The 27,241-nt window shown below is 36.7% G+C and overlaps 1 protein-coding gene across 6 annotated transcripts in view; it reads right to left on the bottom strand.

Annotated features, from left to right (window-relative positions):
* The window catches only part of MEIS2 (Meis homeobox 2), a 231,572-nt gene that overhangs the window by 45,817 nt on the left and 158,514 nt on the right, over positions 1 to 27,241 (bottom strand). For all 6 annotated transcript variants that reach the window (XM_069097628.1, XM_069097626.1, XM_069097631.1 and 3 more), the window contains exon 9: positions 23,555 to 23,631. In XM_069097628.1, coding sequence (XP_068953729.1) covers positions 23,555 to 23,631 — 77 coding nt within the window. The remainder of the gene's footprint in view (positions 1 to 23,554; positions 23,632 to 27,241) is intronic.

The raw sequence follows: 27,241 nt of genomic DNA, 5'->3' as shown, positions 1-27,241 counted from the left end.
AGAAGACAAGTGGTTGTATAGAGGGGAGATGGCAAGAGTGGCATTTCCTATTAATTTTTTGAGGCTTCGTAGCTTACTTCTACCAAAATCATTTGATTATTGATTAAAAGAAGTGAGAGCTGAGTAAAACTTTGTGTGCAGTTTTAGATTTAGCAGCTGAAAAATGAGAAATGAAAGAATTCTCTGTCCAGTAAAAGTTTGTATTATAAAAGATGAAAAAATGAGCTCCCCATAGAGACCAAAAGGGATGAGAGAGTGAGAGACACACAGAGAGAGACAGAGACACAGAGAGAGACACACACACACACAGACATACACAGAGAGAGAGAGAGAGAGTAGTAATACAACTCTAATCTCAACAAAATTCCTATACATAGTCACTACTTAGACTTAGTTTTATAGGCAACTTTAATCTGCTCATCTCAGACCCTGCTTATTATCTCTGCCCCTTCACTCTAAATTCAAGATAAGTTTTTTTTTTTTTTTCCAAGCATAGTCATGATGTAAGAAGTTTAGCATGATTCGTCCTACTCCCAAATTGATCCAAAAAGATATGGCCTCATTTGGGTTCATATCCCAATTAGTGTAGACCAAGGATAAATTGGATGATTTGACCCCACTTTAAAGGGAAGCAAAACACTTTTTCTGGTCCAGAGTTATCCTATGGTCTTAGGGATTTTTTGAATTTTAAAGAATTCAAAATGTGGATTGGTTTGACAGTGGGTATGGTAGGCCCTTAGTTTTGATACATATCTTTAGTCTTAGGCTAGACCCCAAATAGCTGCTAGGGATTAGAGGTAGGACACAACATATATCCTTTACCAAAATGCCTTCTACTTTTCCCAACATGCAACCTTGCTACATTTGCATACTTACAGATGCTCAGGGCCAGTATTAGCTATTAATACCCTAAGAAGAGGCAGTTTGGCAATCCATTCTTATAGGTTAATACCAGCTATTCTTGCTAGTATTAATGGCTCCAAAAGGAAGGCCCAGATCCTCTATTTATTTAGAAAAAGTAAAAAAAGAAATTCTGGCACCACATAAGTCTTCTCATAGGAAAATAATACCTAGAGTTACATAGTTTTGCATTTAGGAGAAAATATTGGGGAGCCTGATATTCTTGCTTGACTCTATTCTGATTTGCCATTTAGACTACTGATATCTCAGTTTACTGATATGTAATAATAACCAGCTCACAAGGGTGTTATACAACTAGCAACTGTTTGTAAAGTGCTCTCATAAAGGGTTCCATATAAGTGGTGATTACAATTAAATGACTGTCATTGTCACCTCTGCCTGATGTCAACCCTATCTCTAACATTTCTTTTATTTTTTACACTTCCTTTTCTCAATGTTAATAAAATATTTGGCAGCTGTGTATGTCACGTAAATGCACTAGTGCATAAAAGCTAACATTTTCTTTTAATTTTAACAATGTGCATGCTATTGGTAAAGAATATTGAAAGAAATACAATGCGTAAGTAGATTTTACACCACATTAGAGTTGTCCAATTTCTCATGTTTTAAATTTTTCTGCATGACTAGAGCCAGGAAGAAATACATGCCAGCATAATTATATGAACAGTTGAAATTTAAACATATTGAAAAGGAGAAGAGAACATGTCCACCCATTTGGTTTTTTTCTTCTTTCCTCCTTAACAGTCCCAAAGATGAGTAATTTCTTTTCATAGAGGCAAGCTAAAAGCACAAAGCTTTAACATTCAAAGGCAGGGGGAGGGGGGGGAGGAAGAAGGAGCTTTTTTAAGTACTGTGCAAATCAATACACAAAAAAATCTCAAGATGATAGTTTAATTAAAATGTGCACAAGGCAATTCATCAGTCTCTTCCCTTGGTGTACTAGCCCCTGGAACCTGCCTTCTGCTTTCTGAGAGCTGATTTCTTTTTCAACTCACAAGCATTAAAGATATCTTTCAAACAGTACCTTTCTAGTTAGCTAACATTCCTTGTTTTCCTTTGGCTTTGTGATGTTTGTTATGCTTCATGCTTTTCTCATCTCCTGTATGAGCTTTGCCTAGAATGAAACACTGTCATGGAGTAAAATTTACCTGAGAGTTAAAGCCAAAAAAAAAAAAAAATCTGCCAATTCAATTGAGTTACAAGTCCCTCCCCAGTTAAATAACTGGAAATTTTATGCTACTAGTTATTTCAATTTCAATGTTTACAAATATATATTTTAGAAATAAAAGAGCTGCTCCCACACTGGTCAAAACGAAGAATCTTCACGGATTAAAATATATTGTAACGTGTTTCCAACAACTCAGAGGAAAGGTTAACACTATTCTATTCCCATTAACACAGCTTTCTAGTTCTACTCTTGCAGTAAAAAAAAAATAAACCTACTGAACTCTGCTCCCTAATAGGTTGACGCTCATGTCAATTGCTACGCTCACTGACTAAATGGGGCCTTTGCAATGGCTTAGATTCCAGGGTCACAAATTCAAAATGGCTGTAGGAGACAGCATATGACATGCTCCCAATCCATTCTGGCTATTTAATTTTTAATGGTAGTTTTTGTTGTAGGACCATGATTACCAGATGGACAAACTATTTTAGTCATACCAAAGTCACAGGATTTGGTGCTGAGGCTGCAAATGAAAGCCTTTTATTTTAATACCTAGATGTACTTTTCATTTTAAGAAATGACTGTCCAAAGACCAAGTCAGGTGAAGAAGTTTCTTGTCCAAAAGGGAGCATGGTAGAGTAGAAAGTGTTGGATTTAAATAGATACCATCTTATGTAGGAGGCTTTTTTTTTTTGGTCCCCCAAGGCATTTCCCTTTAAGGTATGTTCCATCTACTTTGTTTGTATCTTGTATATAATTATTTATTTATGATTCTGCCTAATGAGAATGTTTGCCCAATTAGAATGTAAACTTCTTGAAGGTGGGGGCTATATCTGCCTTTCTTTATGTCTGCATCACTTAGTACAGTTCCTTATCTATAGAAAAATGCTTAATAAATGTTGGCTCACTGAATTCAGCCTCTACCACTCAGATAACTTATGACTTTGAACAAATCCTTTCACTTCTCTGGCCCTCAATTTTCCCATCCATCAAATGATAGAGATAAATTAGGTGACCTCTAAAGCCCCTTGTAGCTTGAAATCTATGAAATTTAGATAAAGAGAGCATTTCTATAGATTCCTTTTTAAAGACTGATATTTCTCACAATTGTTTTGTCTAACTCTTTTAGGCAGATTATACTTATTCTACTTAATACCAGAGTTCCGTAAGGTATGTGAACTTGAGGGTAGTAAGAACCACCATTCAATTTCTTAGTCAACTAAGTTTTCATGACCTTATTCTGTATGTTAGGTTATCTGATAAGATGAGACAGTAGTCACTATGCTTTGGTGCAATGGCTCTCAAAGACTGTGCCATGCCATACTCCAATCTCAAGTATCTCTCGATATGCCATGAAATAATCCCTATTCTGTGAGATGCCCATTTTCCCGAGCCCCTGATATCAGCTGCTGTTTGCTGCCTGCTTTTTCCAGCTTGGCCTCTAGAAAAATCACAAGAGTAGCCATATGGGAAGTACAAAACTGTCTCCTCCACTGTGAGTCTTGGGGAAGCAAAGAAATAGAATATGAAGGGGTGAGGGAGGTGAAAGAAAAGTAGAGAAATCCCAAGGTATGGGCATTGGTTCTGGGAGCCTGAATGCCTAAGACCCTTTCTCTGTTGGAAGATTAACATTTCAGTATGCCATGACTCCTCATAGCAGAGGATACTGTGCTATGAGAAAAAAAAAATTGAGAACCATTGCTTTAGTGCTACATTAGGTGAAGGCTGTACATTGTTTTAGCCACGGCTAAGATCAAGACCACACCAAAAAATCAAAGTGGAAAACTGAGGAATTCAGTTATCTGATTCAGGAAGTATAAAGATTTGGGAGTTTTCTCCTAAGATATCTTAACTGCTTAACTAATAATTTATTAACTTTAATCAATAAAGTCAGTGTCTGAGGAAGCATATGGCATATTGTGAATAATAATAGGCTGAGTATTAGGAGACTTGGATTACAATTCCATCTCCATCTCATTGTATGAATGGTTAAGTCAAACACTCTGGGACTCAATTTTGTCCTATGTAAAAGTAAGTGGTCAGATTGGATTATCTCTAATCTTAGTATCTACTCTTTCCAGGGTTGTGATTTCTAAGATTTTTCTTGAATTACCTAAACGATATCTTCAATTTCCGTTTCATTTTGCCAATTCATTTCTAAGTGAATGTTCTTCTGAGTTTTTAACCACTATTTCTTTCCTAGTAAATCTTGATATAGACCTACTACAGGTATGGCAACAGGGTGTTACAAAAGTTGTATAGTGCAGTTTTGACCTATAATAAGCATCATGATGCACTAAGTCATTTGGGACACACACACACACACACACACACATAATTTCATCTGTGTAGGGAGCTCCCAGTGAAGAACTTTCTCCACCTAGACAGATCAACACCTTCTTTATAACTTATAGTCTTACAAAGTTGACCTAGCCCATGGAGAATTTAAATGACATGCTTAGGGTCAAAAAGCCACAACATATCAGAGGAGACACTTGAACCCATACCTTCTTGACTCCAGTCTGTGTGTGTGTGTGTGTGTGTGTGTATGTGAGTGAATCAAGGTTAAATGACTTGTCTAGGGTCACACAGCTAGTAAGCATAAAGTGTCTGAGATCAGATTTGAACTCATGTCCTCCAGACTCCAGGGCTAGTGCCCCTTCCAATCTCTCTCTTTCTGCCTCTAAGGAAAACTTATTATTGCTTCTACTACATTGTCTCTGTTGCATAAATATTATCTACTCAAACATTGTCCTTTTGGGGTTTTCTTCTGAGATAGACACCCATATATACATAGAAGTGCTTCAGTTTGTGGCAAGTAAAGTAATCTTGCCTTCAGTCTTCAGTCACTTAAAAATCAACTACAACCAACTGAAGGTCAAGCAAAGTGGGCCCCATAAACAGATTAACTCAGCCTACTTTTCTTCCACCAATATTTAAAAACATATAATAGCTTTAAAGCCAGGAGATATTGTAAAGCATCTGGGAGTAGTATCTGGAAGTTAGAATTTTATTTTAGGTCAATAATCATCTCAATGACATTATAGCAATTCACATTTAATTTTAATGAAATATTTCCTGGTTAAAATTGTATATTTTCACAAAATGAATCAAACCCACCCATGACCCAATGCTCAGCATTTGGTAGGCCTTTAATAAATGTTTTTTGAACTTTACTTGATTTGCTTTAACCATTCTATTTTATTTGAATGCTTAGCCTGAAGTAAGGGAAAATTTTTATATACATTGCACCATTCATAAAATCAAGACTAGGTAGAATAAAAATGAAAAACTTGATCTAAGAAGATAATTGTTTCAGAAAAATGTCAAACTATTAAAAAATAGAAATGCTAAAAATAAAATGACCATTTTAGCCACAGTTATAAGACCTGGCTGCAAATAGCCTTATTTATGTATAGTGATTAAGAGTTTACAAAGTACTTTACATATATTATCTCCAAATATTAATGACTCATAGTGATATAACACATTATAAACTTTGAAGAGCAGTTATTTTTTTTTAAACAACACACTCGTTCTAGGGATAAGTAGTGCAAACATAATTCAACCCAGATCTTTGGACTCTGAGCCTGGTGCTCTTCCCAGCCCATAATGACTTAGTCATCATATCTTATGGATCATGGTGCAAATAAAGGTATGCAAATGAGGAAGTAGCTAGTGAAAGAATATCCATAGATATAAAGAAGGCACTGGCAAATGCAGTTTGGTGTCTTGAAGCAGTAATACTAACTTATGGGAGGGGTGGGAATAGAGAAGCTGATTTACAAATTAAAATTAAAATTCTGAAGTCCAGTAAACGATACAGTGGTAGACTGAAAATGACCTGAGGATTTTCTTTTAATAGGATAGTCATGACCTATACTAATGTCACCCCAGTTGTTCCCCTCAAATAAAGCACAAGACTCTGTGCTTTGTTGGGATAAGCTAGTTTATTTTCACATGACCTAGAATTAGTCAATAAATATTTACCAAGCTCTTGGTTGGGTGGTGCAGTGGAGAGACAGCTGGGCCCAAAATCAGGAAGACTAATCCTCCTGACTTCAAATCTGGTCTCTCAGGCACTTACTAGCTGAGTGACTCTGGGTAAGTCACTTAACCTTGTTTGCCTCAGTTTCTTCATCTGTAAAATGAGCTGAAGACAGAAATGGCAAGCACTCCAGTATCTTTGCAAAGAAAACCCCAAATCGGATCATGAAGATTTGGATGAGAGTGAGATGAGTGAACAGCAAAGCTTTTGGTAAATGCCACGCATTGTGATTAGCTCTGAGGACACAAAAGAAAGGTAAATGGCAATTCCTGCTCTCAAGTAGCTCACAGACCAATGGGGCAACAACATTTAAACAGTTACGTACAAAGAAGCCACATTCAAGATAAATTGGAGATAATCAGCAGAGGAAAGGGATAAAAAACTAAAGGGGATTAGAAAAGGCTTCCTGCAGGGATTTTCGCTGGAATTTGAAGGAAACTAGGCAGCTGAGATGAGAAGGAAGAACCTTCTAGGGACAGTCAATGAAAATGCCTGGAATAGGGAGAGGTAGTGTCTTGTGGTAGGTAGGAACAGTATGGAGGCCAGTGTCACTAGACAGCATAATATGCGTGTGGGGAATGATGGTGTTAAAGGTTTAAGAAGACCGTAAAGGTAGGGTTTGGGGAGGGCAAGGCAGATTCTGAAAGAATGAAATAGAGGACTCTATATTTGATACTGGAGGTGAAAGAGAGAAGCTGGAGTTTATTGAGTGAGTACTGGGGATGACATGGTCAGACCTGTGTTTAAAAAAGATCATTTTGGCCACTAAGTAGAGGATATTCTGGATTGGGGAAGAGGCTTGTGTCAAGGAGACCAACCAGAAGGCTATTGCAATAGTTCACAAGTGAACTAATGGGAGTCCCCTGGGAGAAGAGGTAGAAAAGATATTTCTTGAAACAAGAATTCATCATGAAATTTTATATCCCCAAACGATTTCCACTACTATTTGAAACTATCAAAATAAAAACCTGTACACCTATACACCCTTTACTCTCTCCCTATCCTATTTTATCTCGGATGGATAGGGGATGAGGGAAAGAATATTCTTCCTTTACCCATGTTACATGACTATCTGACTATTTATTGAAAAAAGTTGTTGAACAGCTTGGTGTAAGCTGTGTCTTCTCACCCTTCCAGTGACTCTTTCCAACTTGCCCCAGGAGAATAATTTAAAAGCTATCCACTGAAGGCTTGTCCTACTGTTTTAGGCAGCTTTTGCATTAATCCTGTGTGGCATATTCTCTTGCCAGTATCCCTCCATAGAATCGTCTAAAAGTTTACTCATCCTTAGTCTTTGTTGATTACTTTCACTCCTCTCCTTCTATATTTTACATATCTTTTTCTGGGAAAGCTCATTTTCCCCACCAAAACCTTGTATTCCCAGGCCTACTTTTCTCCCTTCTCTTCATACAATCCGAAAATAACTTCCTGTTTTTTTTTTCCCCTGAACTTTTCTTTTATCATTATCTCATCTTATCTATTGTAAAACATCTTCCCCAGAAAGCAGAAAGCTTATTCAACTGTCCAGTTGTTATGGAAAATATCACCAATTCTCTATTCTCCCAAGCATTAAATCCCCAAATTATCAATAATGCCTCTTTTTCCATCCTCTCCTCAAAATGAACTAGATGCTAAATTATTCCATAGTTTCTGGACAACATTACTAACTTCTATCCTTGGCTTACCATTTTAATAAGCAAACCACTGGTTCACCCTATTTAGGTCAGATTACTATGACTACCCTCCAATGAATCTGAAATACAATTGCCAAAATAATTTTCCTCTCTTACCATTCTTTCCCTAAACTTCTGGCTAAGAAGCCTAGAGTTTTAGAGCAGGAAGGCAGCTTTGAGGCTATCTGGTCCAACTCTCCCATTTTATAGATGAAGGAACTGAGACCCACAGTGTTAAACTATTTAACCAAAATAGTCACCGAGCTTGCACTAGATTATGGTTTTCCACTCTCTTGGTCCAGGGTCTTTTTAACACATCTGATTACCCTCCACACAATGACTTTTCTTGCATTCTCCTTTAACCATTGCACTGTGGATCCTACTGTCTGGGCTATATCATAACATTTTCCCCAAAACTTTTGCATTCTAGCTAGGGATTGTTGATTTTCTCCCTGGTCTCCATTCTTTCATTCTTCTCTTTATACCTGAAACTTACCATAATTCTATATAAGAAGCTAAAATACTTCCTTCCCCAAAGATAACTTCAAATCTAAAACTTAAGTAAAATAATATTAAGACATTCACAATAGGGGCAGCTAGGTCATGCAGTGAATGGAGTACCAGCCTTGGAGTCAGGAGGACCTGAGTTCAAATTCAGCCTCAGACACTTAACACACACACACAAAACTAGCTGTATGACCTTGGGCAAGTCACTTAACCCCAATTGCCCTGCCTTCCCCCCTCCAAAAAGAAAAAAAAAGATATTCACAATCTCATATATTCATTCACAATCATTGGTTAAAATTCCTACTTTGTTCATAACACTGTGCTAGGTAGGCCCTGAGGAAGATAATACATTTTGATAAGACATGGTCTCTGCCCTTTCTGGACCTTGATCTAGACGGAGGATATGGCATATTACATGATAAGTATAAAAGAGTTACAAAACAAGGTGTTATAATAGTATGTGAGGCCTGAGGGAAAAGGTCATCAATGAAAGACTTCCTGGATGAATTGAGATTTGAGTGAAACTTTACAGGTTGGGCAGGAATTCAGGAGAAGAGGAAGAAGGATATTGAAGACTTTGGGAACAGTATGAGCAAAGGTATAGAGGGAGAAAAGCACAGGATACACTCAGGGGAAAGAGAGGTGGATTCAATTTTGTCTATATATAGATCATATCAAAGGGACTAGCACAGTGCTATCAGGAAAAGGTGGGTTGGGATCAAATTGTGGTGGATCTTGCATGACAAGTAAAGGAGTTTGAATTTGAGTTAGTAGACTCTAGATTTTTGAGCAGGAGAATGAAATGGTCAGACATGCATGTGAGGAACCTTACTCCATCAGGCAACATGAAGGGTAGATTGGTGGGTAAAGAGGATGTCGGTGGGGAGACTTGTTTTGAGACGATTGTAATAATCTGTGTGGTTGTTAATGCTATACTAGGTTGGTGGCAGTGAGAATAGAGGGGAAGGTTGGAGGTGAGAGATGATGTGGAAGCAGGATCAGGCTGTCTATGTGAGATAAGAGAGAGGAATGGATAAAGATAATACCACTATTGTGGACAGGAAAGATACCGTAAATAGTGAAGATGACACAAACACATATCCTAAGACATCCCTAGCACAAAGCTCTATCTTTCCCCCTGAAAACCCTGCCCCCTTCCAAATTTCCCTATTATAATCTAAGGTGCCATCATCCTCCCAATCATCTAGACTTGTAACCTCAGTGTCATCCTCGACTCCTCACTCTCTCTCTCATGCCACATAACCAATCGATTACAAAATCTTTATTCTCACCTTCACATCTACTATATAGTTCCCCTGCTCTTTATTCATCAGCCCCAACTTGGGTTCATGCCTTCATTATCTCTAAGCCTGTGCTACTGCTATAGCCTATTAATGATTTCCCTACTAAGTGTCTCTCTAATTCATTCCATCTTCCCCTCAGCTATCAAAGTGATTTTTTATATGGTGCAGGTCAGATCATGTCACCCACTGTTTAGTAAGATCCAGTGGTTCCCTGTTACTGCCAGGAACAAATATAAAGCACTCTGGCATTTAAAGTTCTTCATGACCTGGCCTGTTCTATCTTCCCAGCCTTATTACACGTTACCTCCCTGTCCCTTCCCCACAAACATACACTCTATGTTCTAACTACAGTCATCTACTCATCTTTCCTCGAACATGATACTTTGTCTCCCTTCTCTATGTATTTGCATTGGCTAACTGTCCCCATTCCTGGAATGACCTTTCTCCTCACCTCTGGCTCCTTGGCTTCCTTCAAGAATCTAGGCTCAGACCCTACCTTCGGCCGGAGGACTTTCCTCCAACACTCCCCGCTAATGCCTTCCTCTTTCAGATTACCTTAATTGACTTTGCATATATCTTGCATGTGTCTAGTTGTTTGCATGTTGCCTCCCTCAATGTGAATTTCTTGAGGGCAGGGAATTTTTTTTTACCTTTCTGTATATTCCCAGTCCTTGGTATAGTGCCCAGCACATATTAAACGCTTAATAAATACTGGTCAACCGACTGACTAGCACTTTTCCCTCTCTCTATTCTAATTTCTAACCATGTGTGCCAACAAAAATTGAAAAAAAAAAAGTCAATATGATTTCAGACAGTTATTCATCTTGGGCCCATAGCCAAAGGTCAAGGCTCAGTTCCAAAAGACTGAGCCCAAGTACTATTCCATTGTTATATCTAGAACTGTCATTTTCCCTTTGGGCCCCCTTTTGCCTTTTCCTTAGGTAGCCATTCACTATTAATTCTATTATTAGACCACAGAAGAAGCTTCACCACTCAAAAGGAATATTCCACAGAATAAAAGCTCTCTGGGGTGGGCAAGCTTGCCTAGAGAGGATAAAATACGGATAAAACACATCCAGCTAAAAGTGAATAGAGATCGTAGTATTTTTGCCCTAACTCCTATTGGTAATATAAACCTAGAATCATGAAATGTTAGAGATAGGAGGAGCTCAGCAATTGTTTAGTGCAAATACCTCATTTCATAAATGAGGAACCTGAGCATCAGCGTTTTGAAGTGACTTACCCAAAGTCACAGAAGTAATTAAAGGTTGAACTTCAGATTCAGCTCTCTTTCCACTCTGTGTTGCCTTCTCCCGCTATCATATTTTTTTTTATATCATACATAATGGCCATATAGCCAGTGTGAGAATGCCCTGACAACGTTACCTTAACTGCAGTCTACAAAGCACTATTCTCTGTTGTGGGACCAAAAGGATGAATTTGACTGATCTTCAGTGCTTGGAACTGGGACATTTTTTTCAGTTCATGGGTTATGGCCCCATTTCCAGAAAAATCCATTGGAGCCTAATGTAACCCAACAAATCTTTCAAATGAAATAGCCTTATGGGAGGCAGGTTGTCATTTTCTGACATATTATTTAGGACTGAACTCAGGTTTCATTCTTTCTTCTTTCTATACTCATTCTCTTACTGCTCCCTTCCCCCAACTCTTTCTCCATAAGTACCATTTTCTAATTAAGTAAAATGAAATTTGTAATGTTTAGAAGGGAGATATGACCTCCCTTGTGGGCCAGTCTCACTCTTCCCCATGCATCATTTAAAAAAAAAAAGCAGGTTGCTGGGATGGCTTTTTTTTTTCTTTAAATTGGCATCACTTTGTCTTTAGTGCAAACACACATGGCAATAATTTAGTGAACTCTAGTGTTCCTCTTGTGGCAAATTGATAGCATAATTTTATTATGAGTGGAACAATGACTTCTGGGAGAGAAAGGATTCTCCCAGAACTACACATAACTCGGTTGACTAAATGTAATACTTGGAGAAGGTAATGAAAACAGTGGCAAGGCTCAGCAAGGACTAGAACATTTCAGTTTCTAGCTCCTGTCAAAAGGCCACTCAATAAATCATACCTGAAGCTTATTTAATGTCAGGAGCCAGTAATCTGACAGAGTGCAATGGGGTGCTCACATCAGGAGAGGCATGCTGAGTCACATGATCCCTGGTCCCTGTACCCTATAGGGTCATATAATCTGTCTATGGATTTTTAACAAGTTACTTATTATGCTCCCTTTGGTGCTAATTATTTTACATATCACTTGTTCCCAGTTTACTGACATTGCTTTAGTCACTTTATTACTAAAAAATTACCGGAAAGTCAATCTGTATTACTTTTCCTATTCTGCTTCATGGAGAGTTTCTATATTACTCCTTTTTTAGACCCTTTTTCTCTAACCCCCTCTCCCACACTCCACCACATATAAGCACAAAAGCACAGATGCTTTTGGAACACTCCAAGATAACAGTAAACCTATAATATTGAGCCATACCAATAGTCATAATCATATATAGGCAAAATGACCCGGACATATGGTCACTCATAGATGAGTTGATATTCACACCTAACCCAGTTATATAGAATTGACTGTTGTGACTATCCTGCAGTATTTTGTCTACTACCAACATTCTTCAATGAAGAAATATGGGGGGAGAGGGAGAATGTGCAAGAATACTCAAGTATCCTTCCAACTGCACTAGCACGTAGCAAAAATTGGAATCAATCCCAAACCTTTTAATAAATTACTTTAACAATGTTTAATGCATTTCAACACATTATTTTGAATATTTCGTTCCTCATACTACTGGAATAATAAACATTGTAGTTCCTGGAAAAACACTTGATGTATACTCATATATGAAAGCAATATGACACTGACAAAATTTCATCAATAGTTTAAAAAAAAATTAAACCATCCAACATTTCAGGCTCAAAACAAGAGACCTTTCATCTTTGCCCAGATCTTTGATTTGATAGATTGAGGGAACTTCCAGAGAAGAGACGCCCTCCACGGATGCAGGTCGTCACATTTTCTTTGACTTAAAATCTTGGAGGATTGACTAGGGTATTGAGAAGTTAAAAGACTTCATCAGGGTAATGTAGGCAGTTAGTGTCGACCGAGATTTCATGATGCCTGCTGTTTACCCAATATCCACTCTGCCTCTCCAAAATTAGAGGTCACTTAATCTTTAAATTGCCTGACTATCATAAGAGGTGATTAACAAGACCTAAGATGGAGACTGGTCTGTCATGAAAGGGAAATGATTACTTGAATGTATACTTCTCACCCAGTGCTATTTTGGAAGTGACTCATTCTTTCCCCTAAGTTTTCACTGAAACTATTAAGATTTTTTGCGTGTGTTTGTATTTTTTTTAACCACCTGTGAGCTTTGAAACAGATATTAATTCAGATCTTCAGAGGTGAAAGGCTTGGGTATTAATTCACTATACTGCCCCACTCCCTTAGTAATTGCTGCTAAAGTTTGTTTCTTATCTTTGTTTCAAGGAAGTTTGCTACTCAGGAGGTCAATATTAAACAGACTGAAACCTCAGCTTGCAGTAGCTAATCTGACAGATAAGTATATCTAGAAATACATGGTAAATTTCCTATCTCTCAATGTTTACCTTCCAAGGTAAAAAAAAAAAAGGGGGGGGGGAAGAGGGTTGTGGGAGAGTGAAAAAATTTCAACCTAAGTGCAGAAATAATGTGACTGGGAGAGAGAGGCAAGTTTATGCTGAATGAACAGTCAGCAACAATGATTATGAGTCATGTACAAAGAGCTGGGAAAAAATGTTTTCTTTTATAATCACAATAAAACAATGAATCAGGAAATAGAACTTGATAGCACAGAAGAAATATTTTAAACTTAGCACACACACACACACACACACACTGTGCTCTCCATGTTTCTCCTTTGCAAGTTTCTCCTATTTTGTATGGGGGGGGGGTAGTGGAGGGAGGTTAGCATTTCCCATTGTTCACAGTAACGACTATACAATTCTCAATGTCAGAATTCCAGTTGAATTCTTGTGAAATTCAACTACTGGTGTAAAACCTGAAATGCATATGCTTTAACTCCACCTAACTAACACTATTCTTTGAATACAAAAAAGAACAGTACAAAACCCCCCTGTTCCAGATTCCAAGGTTAATAGGACCTAAATTTATTCATAACAGACCAGCTTTTCAAATTAGGCAATTCTCTGGGAGTATTCTCCTTAGAATGAAAATCTAGTCCAATGGCCAGACATATAATACTTGGATAGGACCTTTTTACAGAAGGCCTTTGAACATAATACTATACAAATTCATATTTATAAATGCTGTTGTGGTTTTCTTAAAGGATGAAGTTAGCAAAAAAAAAAACAACAAAAAAAAATTCAATGTTATACCAGTCAGTGGCAAAAAGAAGGGATGAAAAAGTAGACTAAAAAAAAAGTAGATTTTTGCAGTAACTACCAGTCTACTATGATGGAAATTCTTCTTGGGGGAAAAATATAGAGAAGATAATCAATATGAGATTGGTATTCCAGTCTCTTTTCTTTCCTTTCTCTGATTGGGCTCGAGCTCAGGGAATAATTCTCAACTTTAGAGTGGAACATTATCAGTTTTCAATCTCTTTTCATCCTCTGCTTTTCAAAAATAACACAGAGGGAGAGCTTTTTGTTTTGTTTTAGTGTATGTTAATTTTTTTTCCCCTCATTTGAAGTGTGGCATCTATATTTACCAGTTGTGACTTGGTCAGCAACATTTATTACATCAAGTACTGTAGTACTGTTATACTGTTATCAATTATCAGTTGCTGTTTTTTTTAATATACATTTTTAAAGGAAGAAGGAAAAGCAAAGAAAATGATTTCAGCATTTTACTAATTAAAAATGCGCACAACACCAAAAGGCAGACTTTATACACTTCCATGTCATTTAAAGAAATCACTTAAAACATTATTTCTCAAATTATGTTATGCCAAAGTAGGGAGATAAAGAGGCTTACTTAAGCACATTTTGTCTCTCTTCCAAATTCCGCTCTAATGAAGTGCAGAAATAGGTAGAGACTTGTGCCTAACACACAATTTGTCTCTGCGGTTGATTGTCTTCACCAATGAAAGGGAGGGGATTAATTCTGAAAATCTTCCAGCCTCAAAAGAAAAAGAGAGCTCTACTTCTTTTTGGCCAGTTTCTTTCCAAATTTAGATATTGTAAGAAAGTGGTGCCCCACATATAGTGTGGGGATAAAAACATTTCTCTTCAAGTGAAATCTTAGGTTACAAATTTTCTGAATGAACCTTTATTTCAATGGTTCATAAATTTGGTACACTTTTTTTTTTCCAACAGCACTGTACTGCCCTCAAAAGTAGCAACATTTTAAAAACTTTTGATTGGCATTCTAACTTTGCAAAGAAATATGCATCCTGGGATAATGCTGCCAGCTTTGTATAAAAGCCATATTTCATTCTCCCTTTGCAGAGAAAAAGAAAAAAAAAAACAAACTCAAACCAAAACAAAAAAATAAACAAAAAACTCCCACTACCACAAAAGAGCTGGTATAATTGAATGTAAAGGGTTGCTATACACCCACTCCCCTTTGAGTCCCCTCTCTGGCATCTCCTTCCTTCCTCCCCTCCTTTTGTTTACCACTTTTAAAAGAGTCTTGTGGTGGCTGAGCTGCCTTCCCAGGATTGGACTGAATCTAAATTTCTTGAAATGACACCACCTTTAACAGGCCACAGGGTTTCCAGAAAAGCTGATTGGACGCAGATATTAGAGGCACAGCACCCTAGGCACCAAAAATGTCTTCAATTTTAAGGTTTAAGTAGGGATTCGATGAGATAGGCCCACATGTGACCTGAGAAAAGGTGGTGATACTCCTTCTCACTCAAAAAATGAATTGCAAAGCTGCAGTATACAGCAGAGATACTGCTGTGCTTTGCTCAACTCCTAGATTCAGACGCTATAACTCTCAGAAGACCAGAATAAAGAGAAATCCATTTAAATTTCAGGACAATCCTTCTAGTTAAACATTAATCATCTGTGTTTTTCTTTTTGGCCTCTGTCAATCTCTCTTTCCTTCCCTCCCCCCACCCCCAATTTGTTTTCGATGGTGATCTTGGGGAAATGGTAATATGATTAAGGAGGTAGAATGATTGTATTTGGATGAGGGAAGATACTTATGTCCTCTTACTGATGCAAACTTAATACTTCCCCCTATTACTGACTGTTGTAAAAGAAAACCCTAACAAGAAAATTCAGCAGATGCCTTCTTGGAGCTATTTGGGACTTCTAATCATGGCCACTGATTTTCTAGCCTAGGAAGCAATCCTAAATTGAAGCAATGAAGAACATCCAACATCAAATACACTAAACTGTTGTTCAGAAGCACATTTTTTTGTGTGTCTAGTAACTCCCTGGTATTGGCAGTTTCAGTTTCTTAAATGCTGACAATGGCTATAGCACCATGCAAATTTGACTCCAGATTTAAGTGGATTTTTCTTCAGAAACATAGATGTTACTCGGAAATGATCACTGAAGATGGCAGCTATGTGCTTAACAAATGATAGCAAAAGAAAATGCTGAGCTGGGCAAGGGTATTTAGTTTAGCAAGCTTCTACCCTTTTGGTTTATCTCAACTCTACCTCCCTGGTCCATCACTATATCCTTCACTCCTTTCTCTCTTGAGATAAAAGTGTCCAGCTGTCTCTTAAACTCATTTAGATTACTTGCATCACTGGCCAATTATTCCCTATGTTTACTACTGCTTCAGTCAAAATTATTTTACTCAATATCCTGTTTACTCTCAATTTCCTAATTCTACAACGTGTTTCCTGGTGTTTGAAGTTCTTATTCTAGTAGGAACAGATCATTTTGTTCCACATAGCCAAAGCCCATTCATACCTTTTGAAAATTACTTTGCCGTTACTTTTCTCTGTTGAAAAGAAGCCCCCTCTGTTATTACTTCTCCTACCAACATTAGGCTTAGAATCTGAAAGGGAAAGAGTATTGATGTAGTCTTACCTAGTCTCCATGTTAGGAGGAATATATTAGGGCACTCACATTGCTGCTAATAAACAAAGATGTTGAGAGCTTTGGGGAAAAACTCCTGCCTAAGCTAGAGAAATACTCTGGTGTTATTCTGATTTGAATGTGAGGTGACTGGTGTTCTTAATACCACCTTATATTTTCAGAGCACTTTTTTAAAATTCCAAAGTGTTTTTCATACAGATGTTCTGTATCCTTATCTGTAGTTAGGTGGCTCAGAGGTTAGAGTCCTGGACCTTGGATGAGAAGGACTTGAGTTCAAATGTGGCCTAAGACATTTAACTAGCTGTATGAAACTGGATAAATCGCCTTACCACTTTTCAGTCTCATCTTCCTCATTTGTAAAATGGGGATAATAATTATACCCAGGATTGTAGTGAAGATAAATGAGATAATATCCATAAAGTATTTTGCAAGTTTTTAAAGTGCTATCCAAATGCTGAATATGATGATGATGATGATGATGATGATGATGATGATGATGAATATTCTCTTTGATTCTTGAACCACCCCATTTTATTGACAGGAAAATTGAGTTACCTTGAGCACTGAAGGAGATTTTTCCCAGGAAACAAAATCACAATGGAGATACTTTTCTTGACTTCTGATGTCAATATTCTCATTAAGTGAAAAAGCTCATTTATATTATAGAAGGATGAGTCAACCAGTACAGTAAAGGAATGCTTTCTGTGATGTTATTTTAAAAGGTAGGTGTGCTAGTTACTGGAACTTGTGAGATCAGAAAAACCAGACTCTAAGACTATTGGAAGGAGGGTGGGGCAAACAGGATGTAGTTATGTAATATCTTCTGTTTGACAGGCCTCACTAAGGACATTTTTTCCAGTACACAAAGAAATTCTCTGAACCAACTCCAAGTAGAGAATTCTTTCAAATTTAACATATAGATTCTTTTATTTTAGGCGCTGGAGAAAGCCTTCTTTCAAGAAAGCAAACTTTGTATTCTTGTCACTTGTAGTCTGCTGATAATTAACCATGTGGATTCTAAATGCATGTGTATGTGTGTGTAGGGTGTTGGATTAAAGGTGTGTATTTGTAGTATTATAATCATTGGCATTTAATTTTGATAACATGAAATTCAATAGGCTCTTTCCTGTGTTTCCATTTAAAGATCTGTAAAATTGATGATTTAGGTTTATTTTTTTTAATACTGTGCAATAGATATTAGAAGAAAGTATACAAGGACACAGCAAATATCTGAATTTTTCATTGTACACATTTGATTTTCAATTAAGTACTCTTGTACATTTTTTATACTGCCACACCATTATTGTCCGAGATATAGGGGGCATTTTCCAACAAATTATTCAAACAAGACCCTTTAAAAAAATATATATATATATATATATATATTTTTGTCTTTTGTCAATTTATGCCTATGAAGATGTCTCCCTAGAAAAATCTTACAGCATCATTGTTCCCAATTTTGCTAAAATATTTCCCAAGTCTACCATCCACAGCCATTTGAAGCCAGCTACCTCCTAGGGCTCTCTAATCCTACTGCGTTCACATCAAAGACCTACAGAAATGATCATCTAAGAAACTACAAAATCCTATCTTTACTGCAATTGAAGCTATTCATGGAAAGTCATCAGTACCTGAAAATTTATTTCCTCTTAAGAATGCCTATTTTCCCCTTCCCAGAACATCTCCATTCTAGTTTATAAACTGATGCCTTCTGTCAGATTTTAATGATAAGAAATTACTAGGTTATCTTCTAATTTCTACAAGTCAACTCTCAACTATTACCACAATTAAGAAGAATAATCATCCACCAAAGATCTACCCTGATGCTTTACTTTCATGCTCACCTAACCTAGCCCAGGTGAGCAAAGGCTGACAGATCTCACCAAGCTAAAGAGGCTTTAAGTAACAGCCCAGTGATGAATTGTATGGTTTTTGTACAAGTATCTATCTGGCTAAGTTTGGAGAATTTTAGTATAAGAAGGTTGACTATCAGTCAAAGACTGCTGGTCATAGCAACTCACAAAACCATTTAAGACATGGAGGGATTTTAGTCTGTATAAGTGGGAGAACTGGCTGAATTGATGAAATCAGAGTTCCATTTAAGTATTGACCCAATAAAAAAAAAATAGTAGTCAACTCCCATTAGTAGCAGAACTGTCAATAACAATATTGATAAATAATATGAACGAGCCAGACTTTACTTTTCCTTCATAAATTTACCATTTCTGTAGAGAGTACTACCATCTTCTGAATCCCTCACACTCTAACTGCATGGGTTAACTTTGATTCTTCCACTTTCCTTATCCCAGATGTCTCATCAGCCACCAAGGCCTGATTTTTTCACTCTCATCTCATCCTTCCTTTTACATGACAGCACTATTCACATGGCACCATGTCAGTTTGGACCCACATTCTCTCACATCTGGACTACTGTAAGAGCTTCTTATAAACTCTTCTTGCCTCCAGTGTCTTCCCTCTCAAATCCATCCTTCACTTAGCTGCTGAAACAATGGCACAAGACTCCCTAAGGTAGAAACAAGGCCAACTACATCACTTCCAGCCTCAGATAGCTACAATGGCTCTCTCCTGACAAGAGAATAAAATAACTTCACAGCCTGACATTTAAGACCTGCCACAGTATAGATTCCCCCTTGCATTCCTTACCTTATTTCACATGATTTCCCTTCATACTTTCAGTCTATATTCGATACAAGCTAGAATATAATTTTCTGCCATCTCATCCTGCCCTCATCTCTTTGGCTGCCATGAATTTATGCAGGCTGTCCCTTTTGCCTGGGGGACACTCCTAATCTCCAACTGTTGAAATCCTCTTTCTTCGAGGACCATTTAGGCATTATTTTCCTCTATGAAGCCTTTTCTGGTCTCCACAAGTGAAAGTGATCTATCTCCCTTGATTTTTCCTTCCTCTCTCTTTTTTATTTCTTTGGTGGGGTGGGGTGGGGGGTCTGGAACTCTCATTTGCCCTTATTACACTTGAATTTTCTAGTATGCTTATTGTCTAAACTACTCACTCCCTCTTCCCTCCCCTCCATCATGCAATTAAATGGTAATCTCTATGAGAAAAGGGGCTATGTTATTGTTATTTGTATTTTTAAATATTTGCACTTTGGAAGGCTTTCCTTATACTTGGTACTTAATCATGTTTGCTGAATTGATTTTCTTTCTCTCATTGCCTGATTTTTAGCTATTTCATAGATGAGTTCAATCACCAAAGGAGGCATAGGAAGTTATTTTGGTTCCTTACCATTATAAAAAATATAATTGCTTCTGTGCTAGGGAATAAAATTCATTTTGGGGATTTCAGTTGTCTACAGTTATCTGTACTATCCAAAATTACTGAGAATTGATTATAAGAAGGAGGGATTTTTTTTTTTAGATACCTTTCCTTAAATCTATTTTCTGATTGGTTGTATTACCAATTTATACTCTGCCTAAGACAACTGTGATGGAAAAAGCCATTAGGATTACTTTTACTATTAGCCAATAATGTATTTTAACATATCATTTAAACTACCTTTTGCTTATTTGTTTCTAAGTTCATGATTACAAATTGATCTTTAACAGTCTTGCTCTCATTGCTTATTGCCATAATATAGTGCTTATTACCATGTTCTATTGCTTATGACTGTAGATGTTACTTTTTATCACTACTTAGCCACCTTGACATTGTTTGACCTTTATATATTAAGAGATAAATGAGAGTATGGGAATTGGAATTGAAAGAATAATTCTTCTATAAGCTCCACATAGTAATAATAATAATGATATTTTTTTCCTCCAATCCATTAGCTTAGAAAACTTATCTCTAGCACCTTCCACTCTTAATTAATCTTTGGTATTAGAGTGGTCACTATTTCTACAGAAATTCCAACTGATTAAATTTTGTACAAAGAATAAGATTAGAACTCTGATCTACTGTTTTGTATTAATGGTAGCTTTCTTTCTTTCTTTTTTTTTTTTTAAGCAATTGGGGTTAAGTAACTTGCCCAAGGTTACACGGCCAGTTATTTTTTGTGTGGCTGCCAAGTATCTGAGGCCAGAACCGATACCAGGATGCTATTACTTACTGTGGGCTCTTACTCACTGTGCCACCTGGTCACCCCTTAATGATAGCTTTCAGACCAACCAGAAGATCAATTTAAAATTTTCTCTCATCTCTCTCCTCTCCTCTTCTCTCTTTTTCTTTTCTCTCTTCTCCTCCACTCTACATCCTCCTCTCCCTCCCCAACTCCCTGACAAAATGGTCAATTAACCTCTGTCTGAATGCCTAAAGGGATGGGAGCAAGACCTAGAGTTGCTAATATTCCCTTTTCACTTTTTTTCCAACTCCGCACAATCACCCCATTATAAATTAGGTTCCTATATTAATTTCTGTGTTACATTTTAGAGAAAAGATGATTTACTATTGGCTCATTGTTATGTGATGCTAAGTTTGGTTCGGATGTTACTGCATATTATAGTGCCTATTATAAAAATTTTGGATTTGGAGATAGTGTTATGGATTTTTTCAGGGAAGAGTAGAAAATTAAGGAGTTTTCAATTTGGCACAGAAATCTAGCTGTTTGAACTTCTATTATTTATTATGAAAAGAATAACCCACACTATCATAACTCTTGGAAGTCAACTTAAAGTGAAAGAGTGTTATGTTTCTTAGAGACATACAAACCCAAAAGATCATGTCAACTTGTTGTGAAAGGTGGTTTTGGAGAGAAGGAGTGCCATTCTCAGATTCCACAAGTTAAACTAGTTGTCTAATTGTGAGAATATATCACTTTTTGACTAAGCTCTGACCAAGGACTCGATAGATACTGAAAATCAATTATTCCTCTCAAATCCAATGACTGTATGAAAAGTGCAAGTAATAATTATGATGGGATAGGATTCTCCCCCTCCCCACCAAAAAAATCAAAAGGCAATTAATTCTTCCTTTTAGCAAAATAGATACTTAGTGGGAGATCCTTATAGAAGCATTTCATTTTTCCTCTTTTTACACAGCTTATCCTAAACCTCCTCCCCACTGGCTAAAACTTGACAGATGGGATGGGTCTAAAGCAAGTTCATCATGATCATGAAGCAAATTTACATTTTCTCAATTATAGTTTGGTAAACAACATGTTATAAAATAAGGTATAATTCAGATGATTCTCCCAAATATCTAAGAATTTAAAAACAAAATAAACCAACAACCCTACAATCATTTATCATAGACTAGTCATTTATAGCTTGTGATGAGTATTTGACTCTCTGTCTCTGTCTCTCTCTCTCTCTCTATATATATATAATATACAAATATTAATGTGTATGTTATATGTACTTATGGGGCACATATCAATGCATAAACATACACATTTCTCCCTCCTTATGAGATTAACACCTTTATTCCAAGTTTTTGGTATGAATGGTATGTTTAAATGTACATTGTTCCAATCTTCAGAGGAAAATTAAAGTGAATTCAAGTCTATATTGTCTATCCTTCCTTTCTGCCTTTCTTTTCAGGTTAGCAGTTTATTTCTGCATTAATCACCCTGACAGAAGCAAGGCAACTCAATTTTCTGCTTCTGTAGGTAGGCACATCACTTTCTGTACCACACTAGGCATGAAAAGGGCTGCAGCTAAGCTTTGGTTACTGGTGTAATTGAAATGCTATCCACACTATAGGGTGCATTAAAGTCAGATAACGGCAGTTCCTGTGGCCAATTTAAGTAGCTTGACTTCCCTGGGAAAAAAAAAATTGCCTGACAGATAAGGCAGACAAACTGGCTAATTCTCCAAGCATGTCTCTCATTGTGATCCTAGAAAAATGAGAAAAAAATGAATCACAGAACCACAAAATCAATTGACCCTCGGGTAGCTCATCAGGCAGCGAGCCTGATAAACCTAAAAGCTTTGTTAATGTCTGCCTGCCTGTATCCCACAGATAGAGCACTTTGTAAATGAACCTGCTTTGATAAATATATTAAGGAAAGCTGTGAATAAAGGCAGAGACTTCTCATTTGTAAATACAACCTCTGCTACATGGAATTAGAATGATAAAATGGAGTTCCATGTAATTAAGTTTGTATAAGGCCTGAAATCCGTGCAAATACTTTCCCTGAATTTTGAAAGAGAACTGTCAGTTCAATTAATCTGAACATCACCCCAAGAATGTACTGAACAAAATTAAGCTGCTGATAAAACCTGGGCCAGTATTTTGATAAGTAATTCCTATATCATTTCTTGGCTACTGTGATCATTTTATTTAATCCTCTGCTTCCTCCACCCCTCACCCCCCACTTTTTCCTCAGTTATACTCTAAGCCATGTACAAAGGGTGGATGGTCTACACACTTCCATAACAGCAATCTACCATACCACAAAGCTGAAAATGGGAGGTAGGGGACCTTTTCTCCCCGTGTAATAAATATCAAAGTAAACACATTCTTATTAAGAGATATTTAAAAGCCAGTATCTAAATCACCACTCAGGGTTTGTTTGTTTTTTTAAACAACAACAAAGGAAATTAGACCCAAACTGAGAATTCAGCATTAGGACTTAAAAAAAAAGCTTGCTACTTTTTAGTTATTTTCAGAAGTAATGTCATGAACAAAACTTGAGGTTTAAACAGAGAATTCCAAAGTTTTGGAGAAAGCACAGGGAAAGAGTAGGGAAGAAGGAGGGATCAGAGAGAGCACAGAAGTATAAGAAAAAAAGAGGGGGGAAAATCTTCAAAAGCAATTTATTCAGGTTAGCTTTATCAAATACCAATTACATACTTTAAGGTAGCAACACTATGAGGTGAGCTCAATCTCATTTGCCTTAGAAATGAAAAAAAAATGAAACAATTATTTACAAATTACGATTTAGCCATGGAAACAGAAATACTGATTTTTAGCATCACTCACCAGTTGTTTACTTGTAGAATTGTAAGTCCTGTGTCCTGGGCTAACTGTTTCTTCTGCTCCTCTGAAGGATATGGATGCTAAAAAAAATAAGTAAATAAAAAAAAGATTAATTAGCAGTTAAGAAAGATGCACTTGCATATAAAGAAATAAAAATCCCACTTGTGGTTTCCAGTTTTCTATGGCTTGACTTTTTTAAAGGAACAGTTTTTTTTTTTTAATATATGAAGATAAATGATAGAACATAGATCAAATCCAAAGGTGGCTAGTGCTCGATACCCCCTGTTCTTGAAACATATTTCAGTTCATGAAACAAAAAATTATGTAAATACTGGTTATTAGATTTTTAAAAAAATTGGTCACATATTTATGCAACTGTTTCAACTTTAGGCTACATTAAATCCTATACAAAATATTGTAGTTGCGCAAAAGGCAGCTTGTTATATTAGTATTTTGCTTTGCTAACTAAAGCACATGTGTGCAGTAACTATCATAAGGTTATCCCACTAAGAAGGCTCAACTAAACCATTTCCTTCCAGTTGAAGTAAGCTTATTGACAGCACATAAGTTTGGAGAGTGCTATGGAATAATTAAGAGCATTCTCAGGAGTCATGACAACCAATTCAATTATGTATATGGTTTATTGATGAGATATTTATGCAGTCTCCTTTATGGAGGAATGGGAAGATTCTTCCATAGTTGACTATTATTCTACTGGGGTAAATGGGCAGGCAAGAAGCACATATTCAAATTAATTCACTATGTACAAGGCTTCATACAAAATTTCAGATTTAAATTTATGTGATGACAATGAGCAGAATCATGCCACAAACTTTACTGCTCCCACTCTTCCCTCCCCACAAAAAGCATCTTGGGGGAGCAGCTGTGACATCATCAATATGTTCTTCATTCTTGTAAGTCAAAGATTACATTACATAGGTCCTTAAGAGTTACTAGATTAGAGTGCACATATGAATTAAATGTGGCCCACCTTTATTGAACTTTTATTTCTTCTCTCAAAGTCTTTTACCCTCAAGAAATCCTCAAGTAATAAATATTTTCTCCAATGATAATAAAGAGTGACACCAGACAAGAACAACAGAAATATTCCACTTGAACTACTCTAATCATTCTGACGGTTGGCAGTGAGACATTTCAGTAATCTCATATTCTGTTCTTCAGGTATTTCATTTCTCATAATAATGTACATTATCTATAAGATGTCCAAGGACTTAGTAGCAAAACCAAATGCCATTAGGTTAAACAATATCCCCTGTATAGCAAAAGGGGTTAACTAGATTTGTACTAATATAGAAGCCAGGCTTTTAATATTCTGCAAATGTTAACAAAGAAAGATGATAATGTTGAGTTAATATGGGTTAAGCATAAAATGAAAATAAATTTTTCTGATTGCGAGGTGTTGACACTTTTTTGGCTAGGGCCTCCAGCCTGTTCTTGAAAGCTGTGTAATTACAGAAGGCTTTTCCCCTCCTTCCCCCTCCTGCTTCTAGCCTGCCCACATTAGTAATGACCCCTTCACTGCTTCAAAAACCACTAATAGTCTTCAGCACAGGCAAGAAAAATGAACAGGATAAATTGGAATCCACAGTCAGTAATTTGCATCATATGAGGCTGCTTCGGCCACTCACGCTCATCCCTGGCCATCAATCGCTGACTGTCAGGTGCTGCACTCTGCCACCATGACAAACGCTCCTCCTAACACTCTGATTCGTCCAAACAATGTGATTGTCCTCTATTCTCCTCTTGGTAATGGAGATAATGAATGACTGCACAAACAAGAAGGATTGCTCATCAGATACCGGGGCGGCTTCAAACCAAAGGGGGAAAAGGCTCTAGTACAAATTTTAATTGATTGAAAACACTGGTTAGGAAAAAAAAGTGAAGGGGAAAAAATCCTTTTCTTTTTCATATCTTCCTGCTCAAGAGAATAACTTTTGACACACTTTCCCCCTTGGCTTTTGAGAAGCTAGCTAGATCTATTGTCTGTTCATTCGGGGAAAACAGAGTTATTAAAATAAGACTGCATTGCCAGAGTATAGCCTTGCTGGCACAATCATCCCATGTACTATTTTATCAATAAAAATTTTCCATCCTTTTGGTATTCAGTTTCACAAATTGTTGTGACGTACTTGTCTGATACAGCCTACTAAATAAAAATTGTATGTGTGTATGGAAATGTGTGTGTATGCGTGTGCATATGTGCATGTATGTGTGTGTACACATGCATGTGCACTCGCTTAAGAATGTGAAGAGCTGATAGAGGTAAGGGATGGTGAAGATAGGGCAGCAACCTGTTCCTTTCAGCTTGACTGTAAATTCTGATTACACTAAGCAGGAACATTTTACTATGAATTTAACCAATTGGTCAGAGAATTACAACAACATAATTTATCCTGGGAATTCCTGAACAGTACCATCAATGTGAAGAAAATTGTAAACTCCATCCACACATCCTTAAAAAAGATGAGGTATTACCAAAATATACCTTGCACAGACGGCTTTAAAAAAAAAACAATAGGGAAGATAAAATTGACCTTAACTTATTGAAATAACATTTTGTGGTTTTTGAACATCAGTGATTCTATGGCCTTTTATATATGGAGTGGACTGTTTATCTGAAAGTGTTCTGGCAAACTGCCACCATATTTCTAAAATTAAAAAAGGGATGGAAAACAATCAACATTTAGAGGAACTGAAACCATGGCAATGTGTTTTGGATTAATTTACAAATATGTGTATATATTTAAGGCTAAACTATGGAACCAGAAAATTCTTACAACTTAGTCTATCATATGCATTCTTAAACTTTATTAGAACAGACATCATATTGAAATAATAAACATGGGAGGCCTTTACTTTTTCTTTGATCTATTTTACTAAATGTCTGACTGGCTCAAATTTAAAATAAACCTTGGTATGTTTGCACTTGAAAACTGAAAGGAAACCATGAGTAATAATTTGTTGTCAGTTTCCATATTCTTGGACTAAATCTATAGTTTAGTCTGTACACTGTTGGGTGCCAACCCTCTCTGGTCCAGTGGTTCAGAGGTGGCTCAACTTTCTCTTAAGAACACGTATAATAACATAATCATAATAAGAATGATGATTCCCTTCATCAAAAGAGAACCAGAATGAAATGAAGAATAGTTCAGAACTTTTCATATGAAAAGTTTAAAGGCATAGAAGCAAAGATGGCATAGCTTTGACAGAGGCCAAACAGAATAAGAGAGACTTATCACATGAATTATCTTGGTATGATGATCAAAGAAAAATTTTCAGAGATTTAATAGAATATACATACTGAAATTCTCACATATTTGGAGGGCACTTTTCCTTTTCAATACCACCTTTTTAAGGGGGTTGGTAAAAGAACCTTATTAAAAAGATTTATAGTCGGACTCTTTTTAAGGTGTTAAGAAACTCGGGGACAAGATAGGTGCTCCTTAATTGAGGAATGGCTGAAGAAATTGTGGTATATGAATGTCAAGAAATATCATTGCACAAGAAGAAATGTTGAACATGAGAAATTCAGATAAACTTGGGAAGACTTATATGAACTGATGCAGAGTGAAGTAAGCAGAGTCAGAATAATGTGCATAATATCCGTAACTGTGTACAGGAAAGCAACACTAAAAGATATTAAAACTCAGTTGCAAGCATTGCAAATTG

The sequence above is a fragment of the Petaurus breviceps genome, unplaced genomic scaffold, assembly GCF_028583685.1.
Source record: "Petaurus breviceps papuanus isolate PSGF00001 unplaced genomic scaffold, PetGlider_PUasm1.0 37, whole genome shotgun sequence".
Classification (NCBI taxonomy): domain Eukaryota; kingdom Metazoa; phylum Chordata; class Mammalia; order Diprotodontia; family Petauridae; genus Petaurus; species Petaurus breviceps.
The sequence above is the reverse complement of the archived record's forward strand: the minus strand, read 5'-3'. Positions and strand labels throughout refer to the sequence as shown.